Source organism: Hyposmocoma kahamanoa, unplaced genomic scaffold (genome assembly GCF_003589595.1).
Source record: "Hyposmocoma kahamanoa isolate Upper Pololo Valley unplaced genomic scaffold, ASM358959v1 99702, whole genome shotgun sequence".
NCBI lineage: Eukaryota > Metazoa > Arthropoda > Insecta > Lepidoptera > Cosmopterigidae > Hyposmocoma > Hyposmocoma kahamanoa.
Genome location: NW_020656001.1, coordinates 1,035,880 through 1,063,527, shown reverse-complemented (window position 1 = coordinate 1,063,527; position 27,648 = coordinate 1,035,880). Strand labels below are relative to the sequence as shown.

The window sequence follows — 27,648 nt, the reverse complement described above, 5'->3', positions numbered from 1 at the left end:
GAACCTATTGCAATAAAACGGCAATTTCATACTTTAACCCCTAATATATTACTTTTTATTATATACCAATATATTAAACATTGTTCGCTTCTAGCGTGTAAATTCTGAGTATATTATGTTCGTTATGATGTTCATGTTCACCATATTAAGAATATGAATGCATCCTATTGCATTTCACAGGCCAATGTAATATATATGTAAGGTCCAAAATAAGCCTTTTGAATTTTGGTGCTGGTTCCATGGACCTTCTCAAAATCAATTTATATGTATGAATACCATGTCATTATGATACAATACAGACGAAATACACACAAATATGTCATGACTACTGTATATGTTTGGTACTGTACACATAAGATTCCGGAGCATTATCATTTCCTAAGTTTAAAACTTACATAGAAGTCATAATACAAAATTGAAGCCTGTTCTAGATAAAAATGTATGGAAAGGCAAGATGGCTCTAGATTCCACATAAATTTGGTAGTGTATTCTATAGCATTTGGGTTTGTTTGAAAAGAGCAATCCCTAGTTTCTTGCTCGTTCTTCTCAGGGAAGTCAGCACAGTAAAGAGAAGTAGCTTAAAAATTAACATTTTCAAGCATAAAAATGTTACGGAGTAAATGATTATTTGGCTTTGATCTATGATCCCGACACAAATTACTCACTTCATTAACACATGTACAATACAATACTCTCATACATGCTCGTCCATTAAGCGTACTGTTAATCTGGCCTTTTTTCAGGACATAATCAATTTCAACATGGTAAATTTGCCCTGGTGCACCTTTAGAGATTTGCCACTCACATTCACCTTATCTATCTATATGTTTGTGCAATGCCCACATTAAATAATTACTGTAATTTATTACCTGCATGGGGATCTGGTGGGGGTTCTGGGTTTTCCAGCAAATGGTAGTCAGCACTAGTGTCTAAACCTTCTGCCAACTGTTGCCATGACTCTTTGGATTGGCTGTGATTGCTATTCTGGTTAATGTTGTCGACATCATTCTCTCCCAACGTGCTGTGCTCCCGTTTCACCTTTGGCCGTTTCTTCCTCTTGTAAGGAGTGAATAATCTTACCGGACCCATTGCTGCAATTAAAGCATTGTTAATACGTGTTCTCACTGTTTTAGTAGTACGGGTTGGGGGTTTAGTACAATTACCTGTGCACATACCGTTCTGGTCATCACAGCAAGCACCACACGTGCAACTGGTTGCATGAGGTGTTAGAATACCTTCGTCTATCAACGCTTGTATACTTCTACCACCAAACCGAATGGACCTTTTCCAGTCTTTACTAGACGCTCTACCGCAGAGAGCCTCGAACTCACTAGGAGTGTACCATTCCATGCCATACTTTATACATCTTCCTCTTCCGCCTGAACCAAATTTCTGTTTGTGCAATTCAGCTGAAGTGTTTTTACACCGAATGGGTAGAATGGGCATGTTGACTGTTTCGGCCCATGATCTCGTGCTGGAGGATCGCGTTGATGTCGTCGACGTTGACCCGTCCTCGAGGATATGCGCACGCGCAGCCTGCGGCGACTGCGGGTTTTGAATCACAATATGAGTCGCTTTCAGTTCGTCAGTCACCGGTCCACCAGATATGAACCCGTTGTCCACACATATCATAGGTTTGAAGTTAGGCAACTGGCCGATCACGTTGAATGTGGTCCCTGCGATGAGTGTGCCTACAGGCAAAGAGACTGGCACGGTGACAACACCTTCGGAGTCGCTGGAAAGCCGCGCGGCCTTGATCCCACTCGCCAAAACGACGCCGCCATCGCTCCGCTCCGTGTCGTGCTCGGTTGCGGCCGCCAACGGATCGGCTTCCGAAACTTCGGTAATGTCCGGCATGACGACGTTGTCCGAACTTCTGTTCTCTGCCATTGTTTTTTTTCCATCCGCCCCGAAACCCCTTTTGCGGTGTGGCCTAATTTTGCAATCAATCACATCAATAATTTTCAACTATAACGTGAATACAAAAATTTTAAACAGACTACGTTCAGACACCATCCGCCATTATTAACACGAATTGAAAACAATTTTCATGATCAACGCCGAGGTTATAGCGGCAAATTCGAATTTCAAAAAGAGCACTCCAATGAAACTAATATGTATACATAAATAACGTGTAGTACATACCATTATTGTTTTTGTAACAATCACAATAATTCACTTACAAATCTAACAAACATAAATGTCGATCTAAAGATCTTTGAATCAAAATTAATTGTGAAAAGCTAGCAGTCTTATAAATTTTCATCAGCAGTTTTACTGATCTTTGAAAAAAACCATTGATGTTTTTTTTTTAATTACCAAGGATATTAGTTTAATTTGAATCGTAATGAATAAAACAGTTGCGCTTTTAAAATCAATAAACATAATGTTTAATCAAATTGTATGCAAAATTTAAGTTTGCGAACGCATCCACAATTATTGATTTTTGAACGCCATTCTTACGCAATATTATATGGCAAATTTTTGTAGTCGTGACATATGTTTATATTTTGTCTGTCACAGGTTACTTTTTTCTTTTGTTGACTAATAATCTTCTGGCTTCCTTCCCGTATTACGACACAAATCTGCCAAACAGAACCGAAGGAGGGAAATATCAAACTAAAATGAAATGAATCTTTTTTTGAGTGGTTTACTAACAAACGTAATGTAAAATAATTTTGTTTATTTATTCATTAAAATGTGTACACTCTATATTTACCCCGAAATTCATTATATCGTGGAGTTCTTTATTTTGTCAGTGTTTATTAATTAGTTTATACATTAAAATGGAAGAACTACGATCAAAACACAAGTCACTGCAGAATACAGCCCATCACATTGCTTTGGAGTGTATACATCCTCAGGTAAGATATTAACTAACAAATATATTGACTTTATGAAAGTAGCATAGATTTGTTAACATAATTTTGTCAATGCGTATCGGGTATCTTCTACGCGTGTAATCAATGGATATTTAACTCAATATATATATTTTATTTCTTCTTTTATTAAATGGCCGTTTTATTTTGATGTAACAATAGAAATTTCATTCTAAGTTATTGTTTTAATATCGAAAAGTTATAGAAATATCTTCTCACCTTTAGGCTGACATCACCACCTTATGTTTCCATATCTATCCACATCTACTTTCCTAATCTAGGCTCCCAATTGGACTAAAGTAAACACTCAAGCCAAACAGTATGAATATGACACATTTTATATTGTAATGAAGAAGTTCTGAGCAAGTAATGAGCTATTTCTAATTTACCAAATATATATTGCAACTTTTAGGAATTAGGAAAAGGAACACTTTGGTGTCGAGCTGTATGCAATTTTTCGGAAGACAATTTTTTTTATTATTACTTTTTTGCATCCCCACAGGCAGCGTTGGAGTCAGTGACAATATTTATGCCTTGTATTTTTTTAAATTATAGCTGACTAAACCTGAAAATATGTTTAAAATTAAGAGTCATCAAAATGTACAGTAAACAGCACATCAAGCTATACACTTTTATTCGAATTTTCGTACATCTTCCATCAACCATCCAACTTCCTAATATGGGTAGATGGCACTAATTCTAAACAAGGTAAAAAGAATTGCCGGCACTCCATAAAAATCTATGCAATAAGCGCCATCTAGTTGATTTGTTTGTTGTTGCTAGAAATTAGTAGCAATAGAGCTTATAAAGAGTTGTCCAGGGAAGTCCTGCCACCTTGCCTATTTCTGTCATAATGTGATCATTACTGTATTCCGGCTTAAAAGAGTAAGGGTGCTGGTGAAGTTACAAGCACATGGGACTTGTCAACTTATGTCTCAAGGTGATGGGCCACTGTGCCCGTGGCAGTGCCCCTCAGATATTTGCAATTTAAAGCTTTGAGTGGCACTGGAACTGTTATGGACAGGCATTTAGCTTACCATCAGGCGCACAACTTGTTAGTCCTGTCACTTGATTTTGTAAAAAAAAGAATAAGATCTGTCATGTGAAGCTTGAAGGGCTGCCGTCTGTACAAAGTTGAAATTGGACACAAAAATTTTACTGTTATGTCAGTTCTAGTGAGCACTTACATCTTTGTATAAAATTGAACAGGACACTTTAATGAAGCCACAAAAAAAAATTCAAATATTTCTACCATTGGAAATATAAAATTTTGGCGACTTCAGTGGTTCAGTGGATTGCACATTAGTTTACATGGTGTCGCCATCTCTGATGGCCCGGATGCGAGTCCTGGCCGGGTCAATGTACAAAAGTAACTTTTCTATATTGTTTCGGGTCTAGGTGTTTGTGGTACCATCGTGGTTTCCAATTTCCATATCATAATGTGCCTTAGTTACTTACTTACTACAAGTGTTTTAATTAGCATGACAAACGTTGCCCTGATAGCAACATAATGTGATGTTTTTTAATATTTACTATTTATTATTATTAATTTCCTCATCTGATTTTTTTAATAATAAAGAAATTGTCACAGACTCAAACCCTGTCTGCAGAAATCAGACAATTTAAAAATAAGATTTCTTCAAAAGAAAGTTCTTATAAACTGGTAATCAATAGGTCATAGACGCATACTCTGTCCTATACAATTATATAGCATTTCTTCTTGACATGAAAACTAAACTAAACATATGAAGTGGCTATATGGTGCAACATGTGCCTACCCAAACAAATTGTTGAAAATATTTATAAATATTGGTAATCATCTTTGCTACTTGACCTTTTGGCTGAGGTCAAAGTATAGCAGGAAATTAAAAATGAGAGAGAAAAGAGTTATCCACATATAACTTATTCTTTTCCCACTATAGGAGTACCTAAATTGCTACTTTAAAATTTCAGATTTGATGAAGTTTCAGAAATCAGAGATGAAGAACAGACTGCATTGGAGCGTTTATCATACCAACAGCATAGTAATGGACAAAGTACCCATACATTCATACACCCCGTGTACATACATATATGTTTGAAAGTATTGTGTGAAGCTTTTGTGTGCCTCTCTTTTTACTTATTTTAATTTTTATAATAATTTTTGCCATGGTACATGATACCCTTAAAAAATTCTAACACCATTCTTCTCTGATCATAAATACGGCAGACTGTCTCCATGATAATGGAATTGTTATATTGTCCAATATGGCTGCCTTTCCGTTACGTCGTTGCCCCATAATTGGCTGGAGGTAAACGTCACCAAAAAAATAAAAATTGCAAACAGTATCAGTGCTTCTAACATGAGTTTACAACGACAGTTGTTTCTATAGACCGCGTCAATTGTTTCCATACAAAATGTTATTGATTGTGGCCATTAAATATGTTATTGATTGTGGCTATGTCACACGGAGCGGAAGTACCTTAATACCGTAGTAGGAAATTTTAATGAGAGAAGTATTCATTTTGGTATTAACAACAATTCGAAATGCATTCAAAGATTTTTAAAGAATCGCCTGTCTGGAAGTCAACCTGGAATAGAACCCGCAAAATGTGAAAAAAACATCTATAATTTTACTTGACCGTAAGCCTCAGTCGTAAGGATCGTTTTCTTCTAAATAACGTAGCAACTTAAATAAAGAGAAGACCATGTTTAACATTTAATTTGAAATTTTATTCACGAATATGCCTTTTCTCTGACTTTGCCGCGCTCATGATAACTGACATTACCATTTCAAAGTGTTACTAAAGTACTGGCACGCCATGATGGCCGTTTTGAGGATTATCCGCTCGTCGAGTTTCTTATTAATTGGTAACTACGTCGAAGGAGCTACTTGTTGTACATTGTTGTCAATAGTTACGTGCTGTAAAATTTATCGATGTATAATTTTTCGACACAACTCAACAAATTTTTTTCGAAAATCGAAATTTAAAAAAAGGAAATCTAACACGATGGTCACTTATAAGAACACTGGCACAACTTCTACCTTCGGCAAACTCGCATCAAAGGTCAATGCAAAACAAAGCAGTTTCGAATTGGCGATTATGATGAGTAAACATTTTTATTGTCAACTTTTTAATCAGCTAGGGGTTCAATACTAGTCCCTTAAGTCCCTTAGAAGTCTAAAAATTTATATTTGTGACCATTGACCTACAAATTTGCGACTCGCATTTGATTATATTTTTTCGATATTGGATTGAGAGTTGACCTCACTAATGTAGATAATCTGTCAGAATGGCCGTCATAGTGTGCCGGTACTGTAATGAGTACAAAATTTAGAAATAGATATCATTTCCCTAATAAAAGTGCATGATAAAATAATAATGAGATAGTACGTAAATTGTTGTAAGTATGTTTTTGTGTTCACAATCACAATGCGGCTGGATGATTATAAAAAAATAAAAACTAATTATTTCAATTAATGTAAATTTTCATAGTCTTCCTTTTGTTTAAGATGCTATGCTATTTAGAAGAAAACAATCCTTATGATTGAGGTTTTAGATCAGTATCGTAAAAATACAGGCTTTTTTCACATTTGGCGGGTTTGATTACCGGTTCAGACGGGCGATTATTTAAAAATCAAGTTCGTACTGAAAATCATACAGTCTTCTTTCAGTAAAATTTTCTATCTACGATATTTAAGGTACTTTCCCTCCGTGTGGCATAGCCGTGTGACGCCTTGTGTAGTTGTGAAATGTTTTACGCGGCTCTAGCGACAAAATGTGAAGTAAACGCGTGGTTGAGGCTATTCAGGCACACAAGCTCCATTTATTTCACGCGTGTTGCACTTGCACCAGTATGAAAAATCGGGGGTAACAGCACTTGAAAGTCGTGTCGGTATAAGATCTAAAGCCAGGCTAAATCGCGCTTCAAAAGCGTGTTTCCAAGCGCGCATGTAATTATAACTAGTGGTCGGACATTCGGGTGCATTTTCTAGAGAATTGATGTCGAAATATGGAAGCGGCTTCCTAAAATTTTCTATTATTTTCAACCCAGGAAGCCGGAATTTCGTGACATTATTACTATTTATATATTCGTGACATTAATATTAGTACGAAAGGCTGCTGGCAGCAGATGGATGGACTGGGCGAAGTGACGCGCGTTGGGACCGGCCTATGTTCATCAGTGGACTGCGATACACTGATGATGGTGAAGTACATAAGAGTTTGACTATAAAACTTGAAGGTCTGATGATAACTAGTAATAAGTAATAAGTGGATCTCGGTACTGAAAAGCTAGAAGTCGATGGTATGCCATGGTTTCAGTAAAAAAATATTAAAACTATATTTTTTTTATGTTCGAAGAGAAGAAGAAGTTCGAGAAGGACTTTAAGTCCGTATTTTGGAATATAGATGTTTTTACAAACATTGCTTTAGTATTTTAGTTCTAATACTAATAATCACTAGCCATTAAGTCTATTTGGTTTTTATTTAACATCATATACAGCGTCAGTTTACCCACTGCTGGTATGTTCCACTCCCCACGGTCCCGTGCTAATCTCATCCAGGTTCGTCCCGCAATTCCTGGGATGCCGTTCGCACATCTCATTTTTTTGAGAAATTGCTCCACCACTTTGTTATAATTTAACAACAAAGATCGAACACATACAAAAAATCCGTTGCTCCGTCCGGATTATAGCAAACCGTGACAGGCACTATGCCAAATACGAACGAACCTGCGAACCTTACGAATTTTTCTATGTGTTTCTTGCAGATTTTTGTTTTTTGTTTTTAACGACTTTTGTGAGCAATTTATTTCTTCACTCATAGAGGTAACTTTACCATACCGTTACCATCGCTGACTGGGGATATTTATTTGACCAGAAACTAGATTTTGGAGCAGCAGGAACTTTTCAATTTAGTTCCAACCTCACCGTTCCTCCTTCGGTCGACTAGAAGGTCCAGAAGCACTCCATTCTTATGTCGTTGATGTTCCACCTATTCGCACTAAGCGCTTTGCTTCCTCCTTTCTGATGCGTACGGCAAATGAATGGGATACTCAAAGGATAGAATGTAATCTGTATTTCCCGAAAAGTACGATTTGGGGCTATTCAAGGCTAGATCACTCTAGCCTATTCACATAGGCATTTTTTAGGCAAACGCGTCCCATAGTCGCTTAACAACAGGTGAGATTGTGGCCAAGCGTGTATCTATTATATATTAAAAAAAATTAACGAATCAGAGCATTGCCTTTAAAACACTCAGTGTTAAAATTATTATTTGGCACTTAAGGCTCATTACCTCTTAGGAGATAATTATGATAAAAGTTAATTTAAATGTTACATAAAATTACAAATTACATTTTACAAGCGTTTATTTTCCTTCAATTTTATAGTCACTAATTTCGTCAATCCGCGTCAATTCATTCCGTTTTAGCGACCAACCGAATTATAGGTAAATAAGTATCCAATTCTCCGACCACTAATTGTAACATAAAAATAATGATATTGCACGATTACTATAGAGGTGCACCGGAAGATTAACTAATGACCATAGTAATGCCCTGTTTACTGTACCTTAGTGTATTAGTAGAGTGCTCTAGTACAACTTAATAGGCTAATGCTATTTCTACTTGATTTTCGAAGAAGTAATCACATCAATTGGCCCACGCACTCTTCTAATTGCTAATTGATTTTAAGGTTAGTTTTCTTTACTTCAAAAAGTAAAAATGCGGGTGTGCGTGTAGAGTAGGTGGGATGTAATAAAATAATAACTGATTAGGCGTGTATTGTGTGTACAATGTGTTCTCATGTATTTGTTGAGATAATCATGTCGGTAGTACAATGGCTCGTAGGCGTTGCACGACACCTGAGTAAATAATAAACATTTCTTAAATGATGATTTGAAGGAGGCAACAGAATATTAAGTAAAAGTTCATGATAATATTCTAGAATATTTAAATAACAGAAAATTAAGTAATACTTCATGATAATCCAATGGACACTGCGTCGACTTTATTTTTTGGTCATTTTTCTGTTATTTTGTAAACGGCCATATTTATTTACTAATATTATTCTCCCTGAGTTTTGTGAAAAAAAAGGAACAAAACACAAAATTAGAAAATGAAACCTAAAAACGAATTTTGTGAATAAAAGAAACAAAAACAAAATAAAAACAGAACAGGTCCAAAAATTAAGTTGGCGTAGTGTTTATTGGAGGTATCGATATTGTAGAATATTTAAATAATAAAAATTGCCACCGAAATTAGGTACAGAAAACTAACCTGAAAATTACTCGTAACGGGGAATATAAGTAAAATGTCATCCAATTGTGATCTTTAGTTCCCTCCCAATCTACATTGGGATGCATCGCGATGCCTTGAAATGGAATGCCACTCGTACAAATAGAACTAGAGCTACAGTACCTGAGAAACCTTCAATTTGTACCGTTTGAAGCACGCTATGAGCACTTGTTCACAGTAACGTTTGTCCCATGTCTGTTCCTGGAGCAGACCAGCCACGGGTCCTCGTACCATGTGCACCCGTACCCATCCCCCGTACGGCTGCAACATGCTTTTGGCTCCCAGAGCAGCCCTAAGATGTTCCATCCGAAGGGGCTTAAACCGCACCTTGTGAGTATCGCTTTAAGTTGCCTGCACGATTGGTTACGGTGGGTCATTATTGGGCAACGTTTGTTGGGTTTCTCTTTACGTTGGAATTTATTTAAATCTAATGTGTCTATGCTTTGTCCATCTGCAGTTTATTCGTAATTACATTGGACAATCAAAGCCGCATTAATTGCATTGGTATCGTGACAAGATACGCAACAATGTTGCCTATTAATTTCCATGCTTCTTGCATTGCGTTGAAGTATATATCAATCCCGAATGCAGACAACGGAGTTTTTTGTCGTTGGAGCCGTCATGTCAACGGAATTCAAAAAAAGGAAGAGGTTCTCAATTCGGCTGTTGTTTCTTTTTCGTGTGTGTACATATGTCACGGAATTACTTTGACATTTGTAAACCGAATTCGATACCTGATTCTTTTCTTATAGGAGGGGTAGTTCGGTAATGGTCCCATTAAAATTTGAAGAATATATTCCACCTCTTATCCGGTTTATTTTATTTGACCCACTTTCTGTCAACCGATTGCAATAAAACTTGGCAAATAGATGTAATTCCATAAACTATGGATGTCTGTTTAAAAAAAAGATTAGAATTGATTTAACTTACTTTTACTGAGCACTGAGAAACCACCACGTTTAGTATTTAAGCCTGACAGCTCCCAGCGCAAAAAATCCGTTGTCTGCCGTCTACCATACAACGCTCACTTATGGCTTCTTAATTATTTCTGATTGGTTTAGTCGGCGTCGCTCAACGGCGTCCGAATCGTATTATGCGCGCAAAAGAATAACGTGCATACGCCATATTACTACAGGATTTAACAGCTATATGCATTTAAAAAAACATCGTCTGTGTCGTGTTTCATATATATAACTCTAATAACTAATAACTATATTCAGATAAAGAAAGTCAAACAATATTGTCTATTTACCGTGGACCATTACTTACTCCGTGAATGTATGCTCAGGATGGGCGGGCGTACAGCACGCCGACAGATAGTCCAATCCTGGGTCGGGCGCTATGTCTCACCCCCCGAGGCAGCCCTATTCCCGGCCGAGTCTCACATCTCAACGAGAAATTCCAGGACTCCTTAACGCTCACCTCCGACACAGATGCTCTAGTTGCCAAAATCAGTGCCATGTTCCCTACTGTTAGCGAGACGCATATCAAAATTCTGTTGAAGAAGTAAGTAACGTTTCATTTACAATTTAGTATAATTTTTACATACACTGCTCAAAAATGTCTAGGAATCAAAGGCGTATGATGATTCTTGATTCTATGATGATCTCTCAGATCTTTGCGGTTTAAAACTCTTAGTGGCACTGCAATGATAGTCGTGTCGCTTACCACCAGAACCATTGTTCGTCCCGCCACATGATATTATATAATAAAAAAAAAGATGTTACAAGGAAAAGAAGATAGTTTGTTCACCTTACTAATCGAATATCATACTATAGAGAGTATTGACCATGAAGCTATTGACGATGAAATACAATTTTATACATATTTTCGAAGTAGAAAACATAATAAGTTTACCAAAAATAAACTTTCAAGTTTTTGTTGTAGGTACTATCTGATTTCTAGATCTCTGTTTGGTAGTAAGGCAATTACCACACTGTCCCGCACCACGCAGCGGAGTGCGCGGAACGATGGATCATGTGCCCCGCACTCCCGCTCGGAGACGCTTCAGTATGTTGTACATCGTTGTGTTTTCTCATCGAGTATATAACCGATGTGTTTTCTATACTAACTGAGATACTTCGATACAACTTAAAAAACGAAGCGTTGCGTGTCGCGGACCAGTGTGATAATCGCCTAAGCTAGTAAGTTCAAACGTGTAAGCGTCCTGAAAATAACATGACTGATCCTTAGAAACTTTTGATGATCTTTTATAACTTGTTTACAACTATACAGGTACTACAATCGCGAAGCAGTGGTTATAAGTGCATTGCAAGTGGAAAAACATCCAATCACAACCCCAGGGCCGCTGACCATGTCGCCGTCGGCTGTGAGGTTGCAGAAAAGCGCCATGGGCGTGTATTCAGCTTTGCAGTTGGCTAAAGGGGCATCGGCGTCGCAGGGCTCTAGTCATTTCACTCCGCTAACGGGAACCCCTCATGGTGAGTGAAGGAACCTTGTAATCTATATTAGCTCTTTGCGAAACACTAGCACCGTAGGCGGTTCGATATTAACCGACTTGAAAAAAGAAGGAGGTTCTCAATTACACCTTAGTTAGTTTTTTTTTGCATATACATACGCACATGTTACGGGATAACTTTTGCATGGCGTTTGTGAAGCGATTTTGATGATTTTTTGTTGGGAAGAGGGTATCTCAATAGTTGAGTTACAACACTATTGTAATGGCAGTGCGATTGCTATGTAATTCTTAAGGTGAGTACCCATTAGGTTCGCGCACCAACTCTGCTCCGCGCATCCGTAACCGCACTACCAATAAAAAAACCAAGTGCTCTATCGGTTCGCGCATTGACTCCGCGCATCTGTAATTGCTCCACAGTTTTCATTCGAACGTCGAGCGAACACGAATGTTGCTTTTCTCGCGTCCACGAACGCGCTGCGCTTTCCGCGGAGCGTGTAACGTTGCCTGCGAACGTATCCACTAATGGAGCAGTTGCAGTTGCGCGGAGCACAGTTGGTGCGCGAACATAATGGATACCCACCTTTAGGACGCGTGTCCACGCTAAGAAAGTCGCCGGGTCTATGCAAGAATTCGTGTCGTTTCTACACACGAACTGTGTACACTATCTCGGCGCCGTACAAGAAAAAAAATCTACCCCCGACACGACGCGCTCTGCCGCTGTATGCCGATTGTATGGGGCGGGGTAAAGTGTAGTCGGTAGTAAAACGAAAGCTACCTGGAAGACTCTGACACATTTTGCACTGCACACGTCTGTCCGAAAGCATTCGTATCGTGTAAATACTCATCATTTTCTCGTCTGCAACACGACACGTTTTCGTGGCTACATCCGATTAAGTTCGTGTACAAGACCATTATCATTTTTCTGTCGCAGACACGTCGAATTTCTTAATATGTACACGCATCATCATCGTCATTCAGCCATACGACGCCCACTGCTGGGCATAGGCCTCCCCCAACGATCTCCATGACGATCGGTCCTGCGCTGTCCGCATCCACAGAGCATCGTCCGGTGCGCGGTCGCCATCGGTTCTCTAGCTATGTGCCCCGCCCACTGCCACTTCAGCTGAGCAATTCTTCGAGCTATGTCGGTTACCTTAGTTATCCTGCGAATTTCCTCATTTCTGATTCTATCACGTAGGGAAATACCGAGCATTGCTCTCTCCATTGCCCGCTGAGTGACCTTGGCCTTCTTATGAGGACCATAGTGTGTACACGCGCCCTTATACATTTGTAGCAAATGCATTAATCATCATCCCTTTTAATTGCCACGCTCTTGTCGGTGTAGACTGCTCTACTCCTCACTGTTCATAGCCAGCTCCTGGACTTCTTTGAGCTGCTCTCTTTGATGTCCTTATTTTTGTTCTCTGTTTGTCTCTTGGTCTTCCTCTTTTTCTTTTTCCTTCAATTTTATTCTCACAAATTCGTCATTGCGTAACAAATGTCCGAAAATTTTCCACTTTCTGTTCTTTATTGTATTTAAAAGATTTCCTTTTTCCTTGACTCTTTTCTAATTCGCAATTCACTCAATTGTTACAATTAGAAGTAGATACAATTGAAAAACATTGTGAATATAGGTCACGCAGTTTTATCCAAACTACATACAGTCTGCCACGAAGAAGTAATATAGTTTTATTTCCTTTATGGCGGCCACTAGTCCTGTTCTAGTGTCACTTTTATAAGAATATTATACAAATAATCTCACTACACAGTACTAAAAAAACCGAACTCAAAAGTCATTCATCCCCTAGTTTTGAAGTCGGTTAATTACGACGATCATCGCCAGTGTCAGTTTTCTCAAAGCTTTCAAGTAATATATTAATTATTTCCTTGAGTGTCAGTTTCGATGTATGCCGTAAGTCAATTTTTTTTATTGATCAAGAACGCCCACGTTAAGGCAACAGCAAGGTATGAGGTTGTTAGCAAAAAGACCGATTTCACTTGACTGATAAAACGTCAATCTTAAAGATAAATCTCATACAATCTTTTTAATATCATATGACATATCAATAAAACAGTTCTAACGAGTACAACATCAATATACGATAAAATGAATGCGTTTAAAATTGTTTTTGTAAAAAATATGTCGTTTTTGATGAGACTTATTTTTTGTTGTTTATTTATAGGTTCGCCATTACTCGTGCGGCCGGCGTCGGGGGCGTCCAGTTACTACGGCACGAACAAGTCCTCTGAAGGGCAGCAGCGTCGCCATCAGTCACCAAAGATGAAACTCAAGTGAGATTTAGACACCCCGTCATCTATGAAGTAATCGACTTGTATTCTTGGGCAAATTCAATTTTCAATTCCAAACTCAATCACCAAATTGTAACTTAAGCTTCAAATTAAAAATTTATTTTAAAACTTCAAATTCAAACTCGAGCTTCGATTTCAAATTTTATTCTAAAATTTTAAATACAAATTCAATTTTGGAATTCAAACCTTAGAGGATATAATCTAAGATACAAACTCAATTTTCGTAATCAAATAAGGTAAGCAAGTACGATACGAAATGTTAATATTAATAGATTTCACAAATTTAGCCACTCCTGACTTGCAGCATGTTGTAATAAATAAATGTTTGTTTTTTATTTGTTTGTCTACGTCCGCAAAACTTTTTGAATTAACAGAACCATTTTAAAATTGATGCTTCTCATTTGTACGAAAATCACAGAAGAGGAAGAACAATTCTCGCCCGCTTCAACAAATCTCAAAACAATTTACATCTACTAAAGATTACATTATTAAAACGTCAAAGTGGAAAAGTGATTCTTGTTCCTTGGCTTTAGTCAAAATAAATTAATCGCACAGGTCAAATTTATGTGGGTAGGTTTGGTTAGGTTAGTATATGAAAAATTTGTGATAACGCGCATTCCATTAACTTGGCATCTTTACAAACACAGGTACCTGAAAAGCATCTTTCCGAAAGCAGAAGAAACTCTCATTCTCGATGTACTGACAAATAGAGACAACAACGTGCTGAAGGCGAGTGAGGAACTCCTCAGCAAGGGTTTCAGTAAGAAGGAGCCTGTCGCTCTTCCTAAGAAGAAGGAGAAGGAGACGCCGCAGCCGCCGAAGAAAGTCGTCACCATCATGAAGACAACGGCGGAAAAGAATGAACGTAAGTCTGAATCCAACTTTAACGTATCTACTGTTGGATGTAGGCTCCAAGAAGTAAGGAATTGGGCGATAGTCACGCTTCGGCGCAGTGAATGTTTATTTCAAATAAGTGGATCCTCATACTCGTAACGTTTAGTAGCAGTAGAGATACTTGTGAAAGGATTCGTCAAGAAAAGTACCTATTTCTGTCAAGTAGAAATGTGGGCATTACTGCGGGCAATGCCCCCGAGATCATTGTGATTTAAAGCTTTGAGTGGCACTGCAACTGTTATGGATAGGCGTGTAACTTACCATCAGGCGCACGACTTGTTCGTCCCGTCATATAATATTATAAAAAAAAATAATAAAATAAAAAATAAATGAGGTCTTGTAAGTTTTCAAATGTGTAAACTTAACTATCGCGTTTGCGTTAAGATTTAAATTTAAACCTTATTGGCATATTATTAAGATCTAAATACATTTACAGCCAGGCAACTGAATCGAAATAGTTAACTTTATGACTTGACAAAGTGCTAAAGTTTCTTTTCAATAAAACTCGACGAGGTTTCTATTGGTCAATATAACCAGAGATGTTTTTTCTATTCCACCAGCTAAGATGGAGGTCAAATGCGCAATTTAAAAAAAATGCCAACACGAGTGTTGTTTTTAAATTTATTGCATTTTTTCGCTCTTTTGCGCCCTTATTCCATAGACTTAAAGGTAAAGCCAAGGTCTATGAAAGTCCCTCTACTAATGACATTACATTAATGATATTTAACAATAAAATTTTGGATATTTCTAGTTTTATTTAAAAAAAGTTACTGATGTCGTTTTCCTCATTAGGTACCTAGCGTACTTTAGGTATCAATTTAAAGGTTTTTGATTTCGCCCGGGCACACATAACGATTACACTCTGTATAGATTATGGCAACATTTGTCTTATACCCTTTAGTTAATACTGACAACTACACTCACATTGATTTCTAGCTGCGTTACCATTGTTTCACACGCGAATACAGTGAGTGTAGTTGTTGAAGAAACAATAGGATATTACTAGTTAAATGCACGTAACCATTTGGCTATTTAATACATTATTGCAGAGGCTGGGAAGTAAGGGATTGGTGGATTGCAATACGAGTTGATCAATCCCCGATCCCGCCGAGAAATATATTGTGCTTTTCTCAAACACTGTGAGGAAATCATAAATGACTAAAGAGAGGAAAATGTTTAATAGAAAAAGTAAAAAAATATGAATTATTTTTTGTTATAAAAGTGGACATTATTACAATAGCAGATAATGTAATTATTCTTACGCAATGTATTAAAATGATCGAATAACTGTCTAAACTGCTTTCGTTATGCTGCTATTCTGCTGTTGCGACTGCGTCGCGCGATCGAGCGGGTATGCAATAGCGAATAGGCTGTCAGGGAGAAATGGCGCTGATTGGACGACGTTACGCTATTTTATTGTTATCTATTATCATAATAGTTATGTCATATTTTGAAACTACGATTTTGTACTTTTTGTAATAGGAATAGTGTCGATTTTAATATTTCAAATCGACTGGCAGTTAATATCAATCAATTTAAATGCGACTGGTGCCGAAAGCAGCCATTTTGTTTTGGTTTATTGGTTACTGATTTTAGTCAACAACAAAAATAACTTTATATCTGCAGCCGATTTGAATTCATTGCGTTATCCGCAATTAACCTCAAATAACAAGTTAAACAATCAGTGTTGCCGTGGTGTTGCCAAGGCCCTTCAGTCGAAAATTACATTTCGTTACTAGAAAAGTTACATTTTTGGGCTAAAGGTACATTTTACAAGTTCGCTTTTTCCATAAAAAATTGTAACTGTCTCTAAATCTTGGCAGGCCTTGGCCGGGAACAAGTCGCACGATCCATATACGTTTGAGATAAACTCAGTACAGAGTGCTAATAAAAGCGACCTCTATAGTTCGTGGAATAACATCTATTTGCCAAGTTTTATTAAAATCAGTGAATCATCTCCTAGTTTACCACCTTTAGATGTGTGTAGGGACACATATGCTGACGTTACGTTGATTCTAGCAATATTCCTCGCCATAAGTAGTTCCGATTAAATCGTCTAATTGTTTCGTACCGTATACTATTTGGCAGGGAGCAATAAAAGTGTGACAACTAAATGATACCGGAGTTTTGACTTTGGAATCCTCATAGTGAATACGTTAAATCCGGGTAGTTAATAGGACCTCCCACAAAAGTTTGGTGACCCAAAACGCTTAAAATGGAACGGAGAGAAGACTCCTGTATATTGCACTGCTGCAGCATACAGCTCAGGGGCAGCTTAGAGGAGTACCTCAGTTTGACGCTATCCGCGTAAAAATTAATATTGCACAATGGCAACGCCACCGCCGAGTCCACCACCACGATCACAAGCGATCGACGACCTGATGGCAGTCACAATATCTTCGAGAATACCTGATTTTTGGACAGACCAACATAGACTGTGGTTCGTTGGAACGGAAGCAGTTTTAACACCACAAAAATTCCTAAAGGTGGAATATTTTCTTCTAATCGCGTAACATACATACAAAAAAAATACACAGTCGAAATCAGAACCTCCTCTTTTTTTGAAGTCGGTTAAAAGTAATAATTACCTGCGGATACCATATTACATCAACACGGCAATAAGCAACTTCCTGTCGACGATTACGCTTATCAAGTTTATATTTAATCAATGAAGTGATAATAAAGACAACCAATTTCCTTGTTATGTGCACTGCAGTTTAGATTCTAGTAAATTGTTTTTTTCCCGTGTATTACAGTGAAACAGAAGCTTCAAGCTAAATACAAAACGGTTGCTGAACGCGTCATATCTATGGCTTTAGAAAGCGTTGCGTATAACGAAGAGCGAGCTGAACAGATCTTGGGTGCAATGCTGCAGGAAGAAGAGGTTCCAAAGGCGCCCAAGGCCGAGGCCAAGGCGGCCAGGAGAACTTGTCCACCGGATGCGGAGAGAGGGTAAGCGCATGTCGGTGTTGTCTGCTGCATCCAACTATGTAGATGTGAATGTTATACGTGATTACATGTCGAGACACTGCCTCCCTGAGACGTAGGCAGAGCCTACGGATTGTCGTTACTATCTAAGTCCTTTATATACGTTTATTATAAATAACTTTTCACGTCTACATAGTTATGGTAGAATTTTGAGAGGGCGGTACACGTTTAATACAACAAACACGTTTCGTTTTGGTGTTTTGCTCTTGTACAATTCGCCTTGCCTATGTGTAACAACGCGATTCATTGAGCAGATCAAAATGGAGAAAATCGACTACCGCTTGGATTTTATGTAATTGCCTCAAAACTTTATGCTTTATGATTTTTTGTACACTCCTCTCAAAAATGTCAATATAGCAAAAGAATGTGTTAGAGAAATAAAACAACACAGTTTCAGTTCTAACACTTTGAAATTACATACACTTTTCTTTACTACTCAAACTTTGATCCGAACTGGATTGCTTCTTGGCTTATCTCATGACCAGTGTTGCATGATATCGATATACTAACTTTCCGAAAGTTTGTGGAACTAAGTATTTTTTTTAAGGAATTAGTACCAATGTGGAAAAAATGATACCATTTCTTTTTCGTCTCTAAATAGCGTCTATTTGAACAAACTAAACGTTACAGGATGCTGACAGATATATAACCAGTTTCATATCCGAAGTGTAGCAATCGAGAAACTTAATAACTCGGCATTGTTATTTATTTTGCGAAAACTAAGTATGCTAACTTATATTATAACGGCGTTAACGCCACTTCACATTAATTTGAATCGATTATTACTGAAATTCCTGAATAAAAAATGCAAGTTTTCACAACTTTCACAAATGGCATGAGTGTGTGTACCACCTGCTGTCCCATTACTTGCCTCATACACTCCCGATACTATGCAACACTTCACTCTACATTGTCATAAATTATTTTCACCGGGTGAGCTTCGCGATCTGTCAAATCACGACCTAATTGGTCAAAATCGTAATCTTGAAGTAAATGATTTTTTCTCAAACATGCTCGGAAATTTTGTAAGCAATAAGTGTGACATTTATGGGTAGGCCGGCAAATAAACTATGAATATCCAATACTGTCCGCTACTCTAAACTTTTAAATAAATATATCTACTAACAAAGACCTATGTAAACATAGACTAAAGGAAAAAATATGACACGGCCAACTGCTCACTAGCGTCAGTGCCCGTAATTGCGAAAATTTTAAAAATATTGCATATCGACTGTGAACTGGCAATCGGTACTATCTCAATTTTGACAACTTTACAGGATGAAGAAAAACATTGTTTGCGTCATTTGTATAGCATCTGGTTTATTAAATAAACATATGTAGTTTTTAAATATGTTTTATTACACATGTATGTACACTACGTATTTTTATTTAATAAACCAGATGCTATATTAATGATTATTTCTTTATCCTGTAAAGTTGTTAAAATTGAGATATTACCGGCTGCCAGTTCATAGTCGATATGATATTACATTAAATGCAAAATAATTGCATTTAATTATAGTGCACAGTAATCATGAAGTGGCTGTATGATAGAACCTTTGCCTTCCCAAATACGTGGGTGAAAACTTATAAAAATAAAATGTAAAACGTTTAAAAATAGAAGTTTTTCTATTTTTTTGGTGAAGAGCTATAATACTTCGCCTAATTTAAAACAAGAGGCAAAAATTGTCTTCGAATATTAATTAAATATCTTATTATTATTTTTTTCTATTATACTTCTCCTTCAATCTTTAGTCTTTATTTCCTCGCATTGTTTGAGAAAAGTGCTATAAAGTATATATATACTTCGGCGGGAATGTGGATTGCCTGACTCGTATAATACTCTACTCGTTCTTCAATCCTTTACTTCCCGGCCTCTGCAATAAGTTACTAAAACGTACCAATTGCACCGGGGACTTTCTCTTATAAAATGGCATGTAATAATCAGTATGCAAGAATTAAAATTTCTATGCAGGGGATGCAAATTTTTTCAAGCCTATACATATACAGTGTGATTGTGTTAACTGGGACAGTATGGAGAAATCCGAAACCATGGGAGATACAGGGAAGCAATCTTAAAAACCATTAGGTTTCTTTTGCGAAAACAATTTTGAAATAGTCGACTTTTTGGTCAAAATTAGTAATATTGTAAGACGAAATACTTTCATAGATCTATCATACATGTCTATAAAGTCGTTGAAAAACCAAATACAAAGATCCGACAAACAATCACATAGAAAAATCCGTGAGGTCCGCTGGTTCGTTCCGTGGCTTAATTGGCTTAGCGTCTGCCACGGTTTGCTAGGAGACGTTCGAGTCCAGCCGGATTTAAGGATTTTTTCTTGAGTGTTCGATCTTTGTATTAATAATTATAACAAACTAGTGGAGTAATTTCACAAAAAAACAATTTAATGTCATTTCATTCTTATGAACAACTCACTCTACCAAAAAGATCCTAGTGGTTCCTAAGACAGTTCCTTTGTATCTCCTATGGTTTCAGATTACTCCACACTGTTGTGGTTAAAAAACCACACTGTATTATGTAATATCGTATCAAACATAAGCAATATTACATGGAATGTTGAGACCTGTTTTCAAGCATGAAAATGACTTGCTACAGGTTCTTTTTTTTTTATAAAACAAAGGAAAATTACAGAACTAAACCACTTATGAGTCTATACACCCTCAAATGGCTTTGGTTGATTCCGCATAACAGTGAAAGTGTTGGACTTAATCACTTTGGAAAAAATATAGTAGTAAAGTGGAAGATATACACGGTTACGGTGTGAAAACACCATTCCTAAAAATTTTCACGACGGAAAAAAACACAAACTTACCTCGAATTTTTACTACAATAGGTATTTTACATATGCCAATGATTTTTTTTATATCCGCTGAACTAAACAGAAACCGTATAATACACGATATACATTTTTGAAATTCCTTTAATTTTATTCCTATAGAACCGAGGCAAAATATCGGTATAAAAACCAAATATTTTTATTACTTGAATTATATGGAATAAAATAGGAAGTGCAATAATAAATAAATGAAGATAGGGAAACAAGTGACGATCGCGCGGCTACCCCTTATCACGATCATCGCCCCACCCCCACTCATTGGTTGCGTGCAATAGTGCGTGTGCGAGCTCCGTGGTGCGGGAGCCGCCGCCCGCGCCCGCCGGCGTCGCTGCCACGCGCCGCCTCAAGACGTGGACCGAGCATTTAAAGTATGTCTGTCTGCATGACCACAGCTGGGTCTTATTCGTAGTACCGGCAAATTTTCATTGCTGCAAGAAAAAGCAAAATGATTGGCAGTGGAACATTTGTTTTTTTATCATATCAGTTAACCGGACGATCAAGTTGTGCGCCTTATGCTAACACGCTTGTGTACAGCAGTGACACTATCGTTGCACCCTTCACCCTGAGACATAAACCAGCACCCTTACGCTACAAAACCGAAACGCAGTAATGTTTACATTACTGCTTCGCGGCAGAAATAGGTAAAATGACTACTTCCTTGAACGAACTTTTTCATAATTTCTACTGCTAATAAATTGATGAGTAATTTTTTTTTAATATAACGTTCTGTGTGACGTGAGAAATTGATTAGACTCAATTGCCTTCTACTAAATGTGACATTACAAGGGCTGATGATACATTATCGTCTGCCGTTAACCACATCTCGATCGATGTGCATAAAGTACCAAGTCATTAAAAAAAATTCTACAATGATATTGTTATATTTTTTTGTTGTTAATATTATTGATGCAAAGATCGAACAAATACAAAGATAAGTTCCTTCGTTCGATCTCACTAGACTCAAACCAGAGTCTGTTCAATGATGATCAATAATTACAGGTTTCTTACTATATGATTTCTTTTTATTTTTAGTATATTTCGAAACGGTTACACGTTCCATGGTCACAGGTTGACTGGTCAACGGCAGATGTCAGCTTTAAGAACAGACATATCTGACTACCCTCTTTCGCTGTCGTCGACTACGCTCATCTTGATTACTTGTAGCGTTACCATTGTCACTCACTTTTTTCCGACAAACAAACCACACTTTGGTACATTACGATCTCGATGGCTTCTCACACCAATTTGGTACGAAAAGCCTTCGAGATCACAAAGTACCAAACGTTTAACCCTAAAGGTGGATTTAAACTATGTAGTGCATAGAATGCGGTTCTTACAGCTTACAATAATAAAAACAAAAATAGTTTGCCTTCAGTTTCGCGTGTGGACACAGTGAGTGTGGTTTGTTGGAAAAAAGTGAGTGACAATGGTAACGCCATATGTTATCGAGGTGAGGGTAGTCGTCGACAGCGAATGAGGGTAGACAGATATGTTTGTTCTTAAAGCTGTCGTCTGCCGCTGACCAGTTAACCCGTGACTATGAAGCATGTAACCGTTCCGAAATATCGAGAAAATAAAAAGAAATCATATCGTGGTAAGAAATCTGTAATTAGTGATAATCATTTAGTGAAGAACCACGAAAACCAGTGTCTGTTGCCTGGCCGTGGTTACCCAGTATGTATCACGATGCGACGGTTGTCGCTATTGACAATGACAAAAATTTCTATACAAACTGTTGTTTGTTGTTGTTGTTCAAGTTTTGTTGCCACTAGGGGTACTGTAAAATTTGCCATACAAAATGATCTAACATGTTACATGGTTGCTAGCTAGACTGTCACTATAAACTCGTCGTAAAGGCACAATCTATATTTGCAAATACGCCTAGCGCACATATCCCTTAAGATGGATACAATGTCTTCAACGCCTGATTCCTATTATTCAGTTCAATATAGGATAAGACCCAGCAACATTGTTTATATGGAAGGATTTGTGATTGCCTTTTATGTATTCGTGATTGTGTACAAGTTTATCTCCTTTAGCGACGAATGCATGGTATTCCGTGAACGTCCCATTAGGTAGAACGCTTTTTGTTGTAACAACGTATTGGGGACTATAGCCAATATACGATAAATCGCTTAACATGCTAATATACAAGCATCGAGTATATAACCAGAAATATAGACGAAATGTCATTTAATTTGCTTGAAAACTATTCTGCCAAATCATTACGGTGACAACTGCGCTCCGATTGGCCAGCCCTAATTCGAAACAATTGACGGGTGTCGTCAATTGTTTCACTTCAAATTGACCGGTTTAACTGGAACTTTTCTATAACGGAGTTGATATTCAAAAGTGATAAGGTCCATTTGCCTGTCGATTTGAAGTGAAACAGTTGACGATACCCGATTGGCCAGACCGAATTCGGAACAATTGACGGTCAATTGTTCCGAATTCGGTCTGGCCAATCGGAGCGCAGTTGTCACAGTAATGATATGGCAGAATAGTTTTCAAACAAATTAAATGACATTTCGTCTCTATTTCTGGTTAAATACTCGATGATTTCTGGTTATATATTCGATGGTACAGTGCAACTATATTCTTAATATCTCTTGGCAATTGGTGCAGACAGTACGCATTTATTCCACTTTGAAGTATACGAATAGCTACTAATCTTAATTTAGTTAAGTTTTTGTTCATTTGCATGGTACATTGTTAAAGAGTACTTGATATAATAATCTCAGTACAGAGTACTAAAAAAACCGACCTCAAAAGTACGTGGACTTACGTCTATTTGCTAAGTTTTATTGAAATATCCCCTAGTTCGCCACTATACAGGACTTGACACTGGAGATAATAAAAATAGGTTCTTACTACGATACTACTCAAAGTATATTGAGAGAAAAGCGCCTTGAATTGGAGAAATAGCAAAATCAACCATTAAAGTAATTGCTCCTAAATTAAAGTTAGGCGCTATTTATAAAAATGAATCTTTATGCGTGAACAGCCACCCTTCGAGGTGTATGATTTTCTTCAAAATGAAATGGGACCACTATGGATGTACCCCCTTTCCAACAAAAAAAGAATCATGACAATCGGTTCACAAATACTGGAGTTATCGCGTAACATACATACAAAAAAAACATACAGTCGAATTGAGAACCTCCTCCTTTTTTGAAGTCGGTTAAAAAGAGAAATAGTTTTACACCTCTGTACATTTCACATGGAAATGCAAAAAAAACAACAATAATGCATGTGGTTCTGATTTCAAGTGATAATAGATAAGTTTAATAGTTACTAGACTTGCAATTTGTATTCGGGTGCATTCAGAAATCCGGGATATAGAAAATAGTTGTACTGTATTTTAATGAATATTTTAAATTTAGACAACAAAATGATGGGCGAAAATTGAAGTTGAATTCACTTGGAAAAAATCGGCTGGTGCTAGTGCTCGATGCTGTCTAAGGCTGAGATTTATAAAACGATCTTTGACTTCGACTAAGCAAAAATTGGCGAATTGACTGAGTTTTTTGTATTTACAAAACAAACTTTGCCTAAGTTTAAGCAAGAAATTCAATTACATTTTCAGTTTATTTCGTAATTTTTTAACCTTAAGCAAACATCGTTTTGTAAATACGAAAAACTTGCATAGCTCGCCATTTTTGCTTAGGCGAAGTCAAAGATTCGTTTTATAACTTTCAGACCAAATCCTCGAAGTGACCTGTTTTGGTTTAGCGCACCAGTTCACAAGTTTTTTTTCAGTGCCCCATCGGTGATCGGTTCGTTCATGGGTGCGAATTATTCTCCATATATATTAGTTCATAATTCTTTGAAACGACGTGAGAGTAGATTCAACCTCAAATGGCTTTGGTTGATTCTGCTTAACACTGAAAAAGTGTCGAATCAATTTGGAAAAAATATATATTTAAATTGAGCATAGGTATACACTGATTAGTATACGGTGTGAAAACACGACTCCTAATAATTTTCACGATAGAAAAAAAAACACAAAGTTTTTCTCGAAATTTTACATATACCAGTGATTGTTTTTTTAAACCAAGTGAAGTAAATAGAAAACGTATAGTGTACGATATACATTTTTCAAATGGTTTAATTTTCATTTGTAAGAAAGTAAATTCTGAAATAAACATGTGTTCCTATCGCTCGATTCGCACAATAACCGATTCAGTTCTTTCGAGCTGAGGTAGTATGGATTCATAAAGAGCCAAGTACAGAATAAGGCATTATCAGGACATTATTGCGATGACGAGTGTATAAAACCGTTACATGTTAACAGTTAACGATAACCGTTTGTTGGCTGTAGTACATACCCACTTGTAATATGTGTAACAGACAAGTATAGGTTTATGTGTGGTTATTTTTAATAGACACTATTTAGTTATTTTGTATTTTTTTTTTTCAATATAGAAACAGGTTTTCTTTTTTCCTATAGTGTGCGATGTGTTTTTGGTGACCCCGTTTCGATTGTAGATAAGTTTTGTAGTAAAAACAATGACAAATTAAGTCTGTATTTACAACGTAGAACTGAATGGATATTAGAGTTTAGTTCGATGTTAGCTATCATATCATGATCATTGTCTTTTTATTAGCTTGTGTTTCCACATTCAATTCGCACAAACTTTTATAATCAACAACATGTATATATTTTAATTTATTTTGTAATATATCTATATATACATGTATAATATGTTTATATGACTAAATTATTTTTAAATGCATGGTGTTTATGAATTAGTTTTTTTTTCTTATTATTCCATTTACTGTAATAATAAGTATATTTGCACTTGATATTTTGACGAAATCGGCGTTCTTCGTCCGACTTCTTACTCTCGTTTTTCGTCCGACATTCGTCCGAAACAATTACTTATTTGACGCTAATTATTTCGGATGGAGAACAATAATAGACCCCCTGGTATGTATGTTCTCGTACAAAATTTCCCTAGTTAGGGACCAGGTAATTGGTATGGTTACCTGGCAAATAATTATTACTTTTATTATATAGTGTACCTATATTAATATAATGGTAACTTGTTTTATAGTACTAGTTATGTATTATTGCATATTCCGCTTTGTATAGACAATATGTAGATTAACGAAATAATAGAGACTTTTTTAACAGACGTAAATAGTCTCGCTTTCAAAATTTCACATATTATAATAACGGTAATTGTATGGTCTTGAGTAAAATACCACTAGATCAGGCCGCGGTTACACGCTCCGGGGTCGTGTTATTTTATCAACCAACTTCAAAAAAGGAGGAGGTTCTTAATCCGATTGTGTTTTTTTTGTGCGTATGTTACAAGATTACTCCGGCTTTTGTGAACCAATTTTGATGATGTAAAAGCATTACGTATTAACTGCATGCAGTTGAAACCTACTGCATGCAGTTAATGCGTGATGTTATCAACTTCATGCAGTCACGGTAGCGGCTGCAAACATGCAGTCAATCTGTTTGCAGCTACATTTAGGCTGCAAACAGATTGACACAGCCAAAGGTTCCTTTGTGTCAGTAGGGCTAGCACGACAGGGCGCCACGACATAAAGTGTGAGACACTGCTATTCCCGCATAGAAAATAGAAATACTTTGCGCTTCTATGTCGCTCTCGCTCAAGTCGCACCATGTCGTGCTAGGGTTACCTATGAGTAGTCCGAAATTACATTTTCCAGAAACAACGTTTGTTCGAATTTCCATAACCTCGAAAGTAATTTTGAGAGGAAAATGTTTTTTCTTTTAAACCTAACTTAACCTAACCTAACCGAACCTAATCGTGTCTTTGCGATAATATTATTTTTTTTTTTTTTTTTTTTTTTTATGACATTAAGTAACGGGACGAACAAGTCGTGTGCCTGATGGTAAGCTACACGCCTGCCCATAACAGTTGCAGTGCCACCAAGAGCTTTAAATTACAAAGATCTTGGGGGCACTGCCACTGCGCCCGTCACCCTGAGACATAAGTTGACAAGTCTCATGTGCCTGTAATTTCACCAGCACCCTTACCCTTCACAACCGGAACACAGTAATGTGACCATTACTGCTTGGCGGCAGAAATAGGTAAGGTGGCAGTACTTCCCTGGACGAGCTCTTTCACAAGGAGCTCTACTGCTACTAAAATATTCAACTTATCCTGAAAGAGCAACAGTTTCGTTATAATCCGGTTTTCAGTGCAATGAAAATTCGAACAAACGTTATATCGGACAAAAAATTGTTGTGATAATGTCGGGAGAACAATAAAATATCACAATGTAGTAAAAAGCCCTGCAATCAGTGGAAATCATACGGTGAACTACCAGGAAAATAGATATTACACACACCGTTATATTTAGTCGAACATTAGTAAAGTAATTCCCATATAACAAAATAGGCGCCTTGACGTCGAGTTGCGGATACCAACCCGTTACACCAAGTACCAAGTATAAATAAATATAGTTTCAAAAGTCTGGTGAGTTATTTTTCTTTTTTTTAGGTATAATTTGAAAAAAAAAAATTTCTACTGTAATTTTTTTGTCGAGAATGTTAAGGTTGATTTTGCGTTCCTTTATATTTCTGAAACTTAGTTGAAAGAATTGTTTCTTTTTTTATTAAATTTTGATCAATGTTAATCTGTTACATATTTTAAATTTTCTGCTGTATCTGTTTTATCACAAAACCTTTAGAAAAAAGCATTTTTTTGTTTCAATAAAGTTTGAGGAAGGCTACACAGGCTGAGTAAATCTATGTTACAAGACGGTAATTAAATTGCTACTTTTTGTCTAATTCTTATTTATTTCAACCCACTATTTTTAAATAAAAAGGAATTAGAATAATTCCCTGTCTGCGGATTGTGATCGAGGTCAAATGCGCATTTATTTTTTGTAAATAATTGAATAAACGTTACTAAAAAAATGTTCCTGTACTTTTTGTTCCGGTGTGTGTATCTTTTAAACATAACTAGTTGGCGAAATAATATTTGGACCGATTTGAATTAATAGATAATATCATAAAAGAACATAACTAAGGAG

The 27,648-nt window shown here is 36.8% G+C and overlaps 2 protein-coding genes across 5 annotated transcripts in view; one reads left to right on the top strand and one right to left on the bottom strand.

Annotated features, from left to right (window-relative positions):
- Positions 1-1,893, bottom strand: part of LOC113239238 (deformed epidermal autoregulatory factor 1) — a 21,232-nt gene extending 19,339 nt beyond the window's left edge. The window contains exons 1-2 of one of the 2 annotated variants that reach the window (XM_026476157.1): positions 1,176-1,893; positions 870-1,091 (exon numbers count right to left, since the gene is read on the bottom strand). In XM_026476157.1, coding sequence (XP_026331942.1) covers positions 870-1,091; positions 1,176-1,890 — 937 coding nt within the window. In that variant the 5' untranslated portion in view covers positions 1,891-1,893. The remainder of the gene's footprint in view (positions 1-869; positions 1,092-1,175) is intronic. The other variant, XM_026476156.1, reaches the window with a different exon arrangement.
- Positions 1,894-2,832: 939 nt separating this feature from the next.
- The window catches only part of LOC113239236, a 28,375-nt gene continuing 3,559 nt past the window's right edge, over positions 2,833-27,648 (top strand). Inside the window, exons 1-8 of one of the 3 annotated variants that reach the window (XM_026476154.1) lie at positions 2,833-2,864; positions 9,370-9,489; positions 10,448-10,665; positions 11,395-11,600; positions 13,762-13,870; positions 14,536-14,753; positions 17,539-17,734; positions 20,907-20,999. In XM_026476154.1, coding sequence (XP_026331939.1) covers positions 9,457-9,489; positions 10,448-10,665; positions 11,395-11,600; positions 13,762-13,870; positions 14,536-14,753; positions 17,539-17,734; positions 20,907-20,999 — 1,073 coding nt within the window. In that variant the 5' untranslated portion in view covers positions 2,833-2,864; positions 9,370-9,456. Of the gene's footprint in view, positions 2,865-4,832; positions 4,916-9,369; positions 9,490-10,447; positions 10,666-11,394; positions 11,601-13,761; positions 13,871-14,535; positions 14,754-17,538; positions 17,735-20,906; positions 21,000-27,648 lie in introns of all 3 variants that reach the window. The other 2 variants (XM_026476153.1, XM_026476155.1) reach the window with 2 other exon arrangements.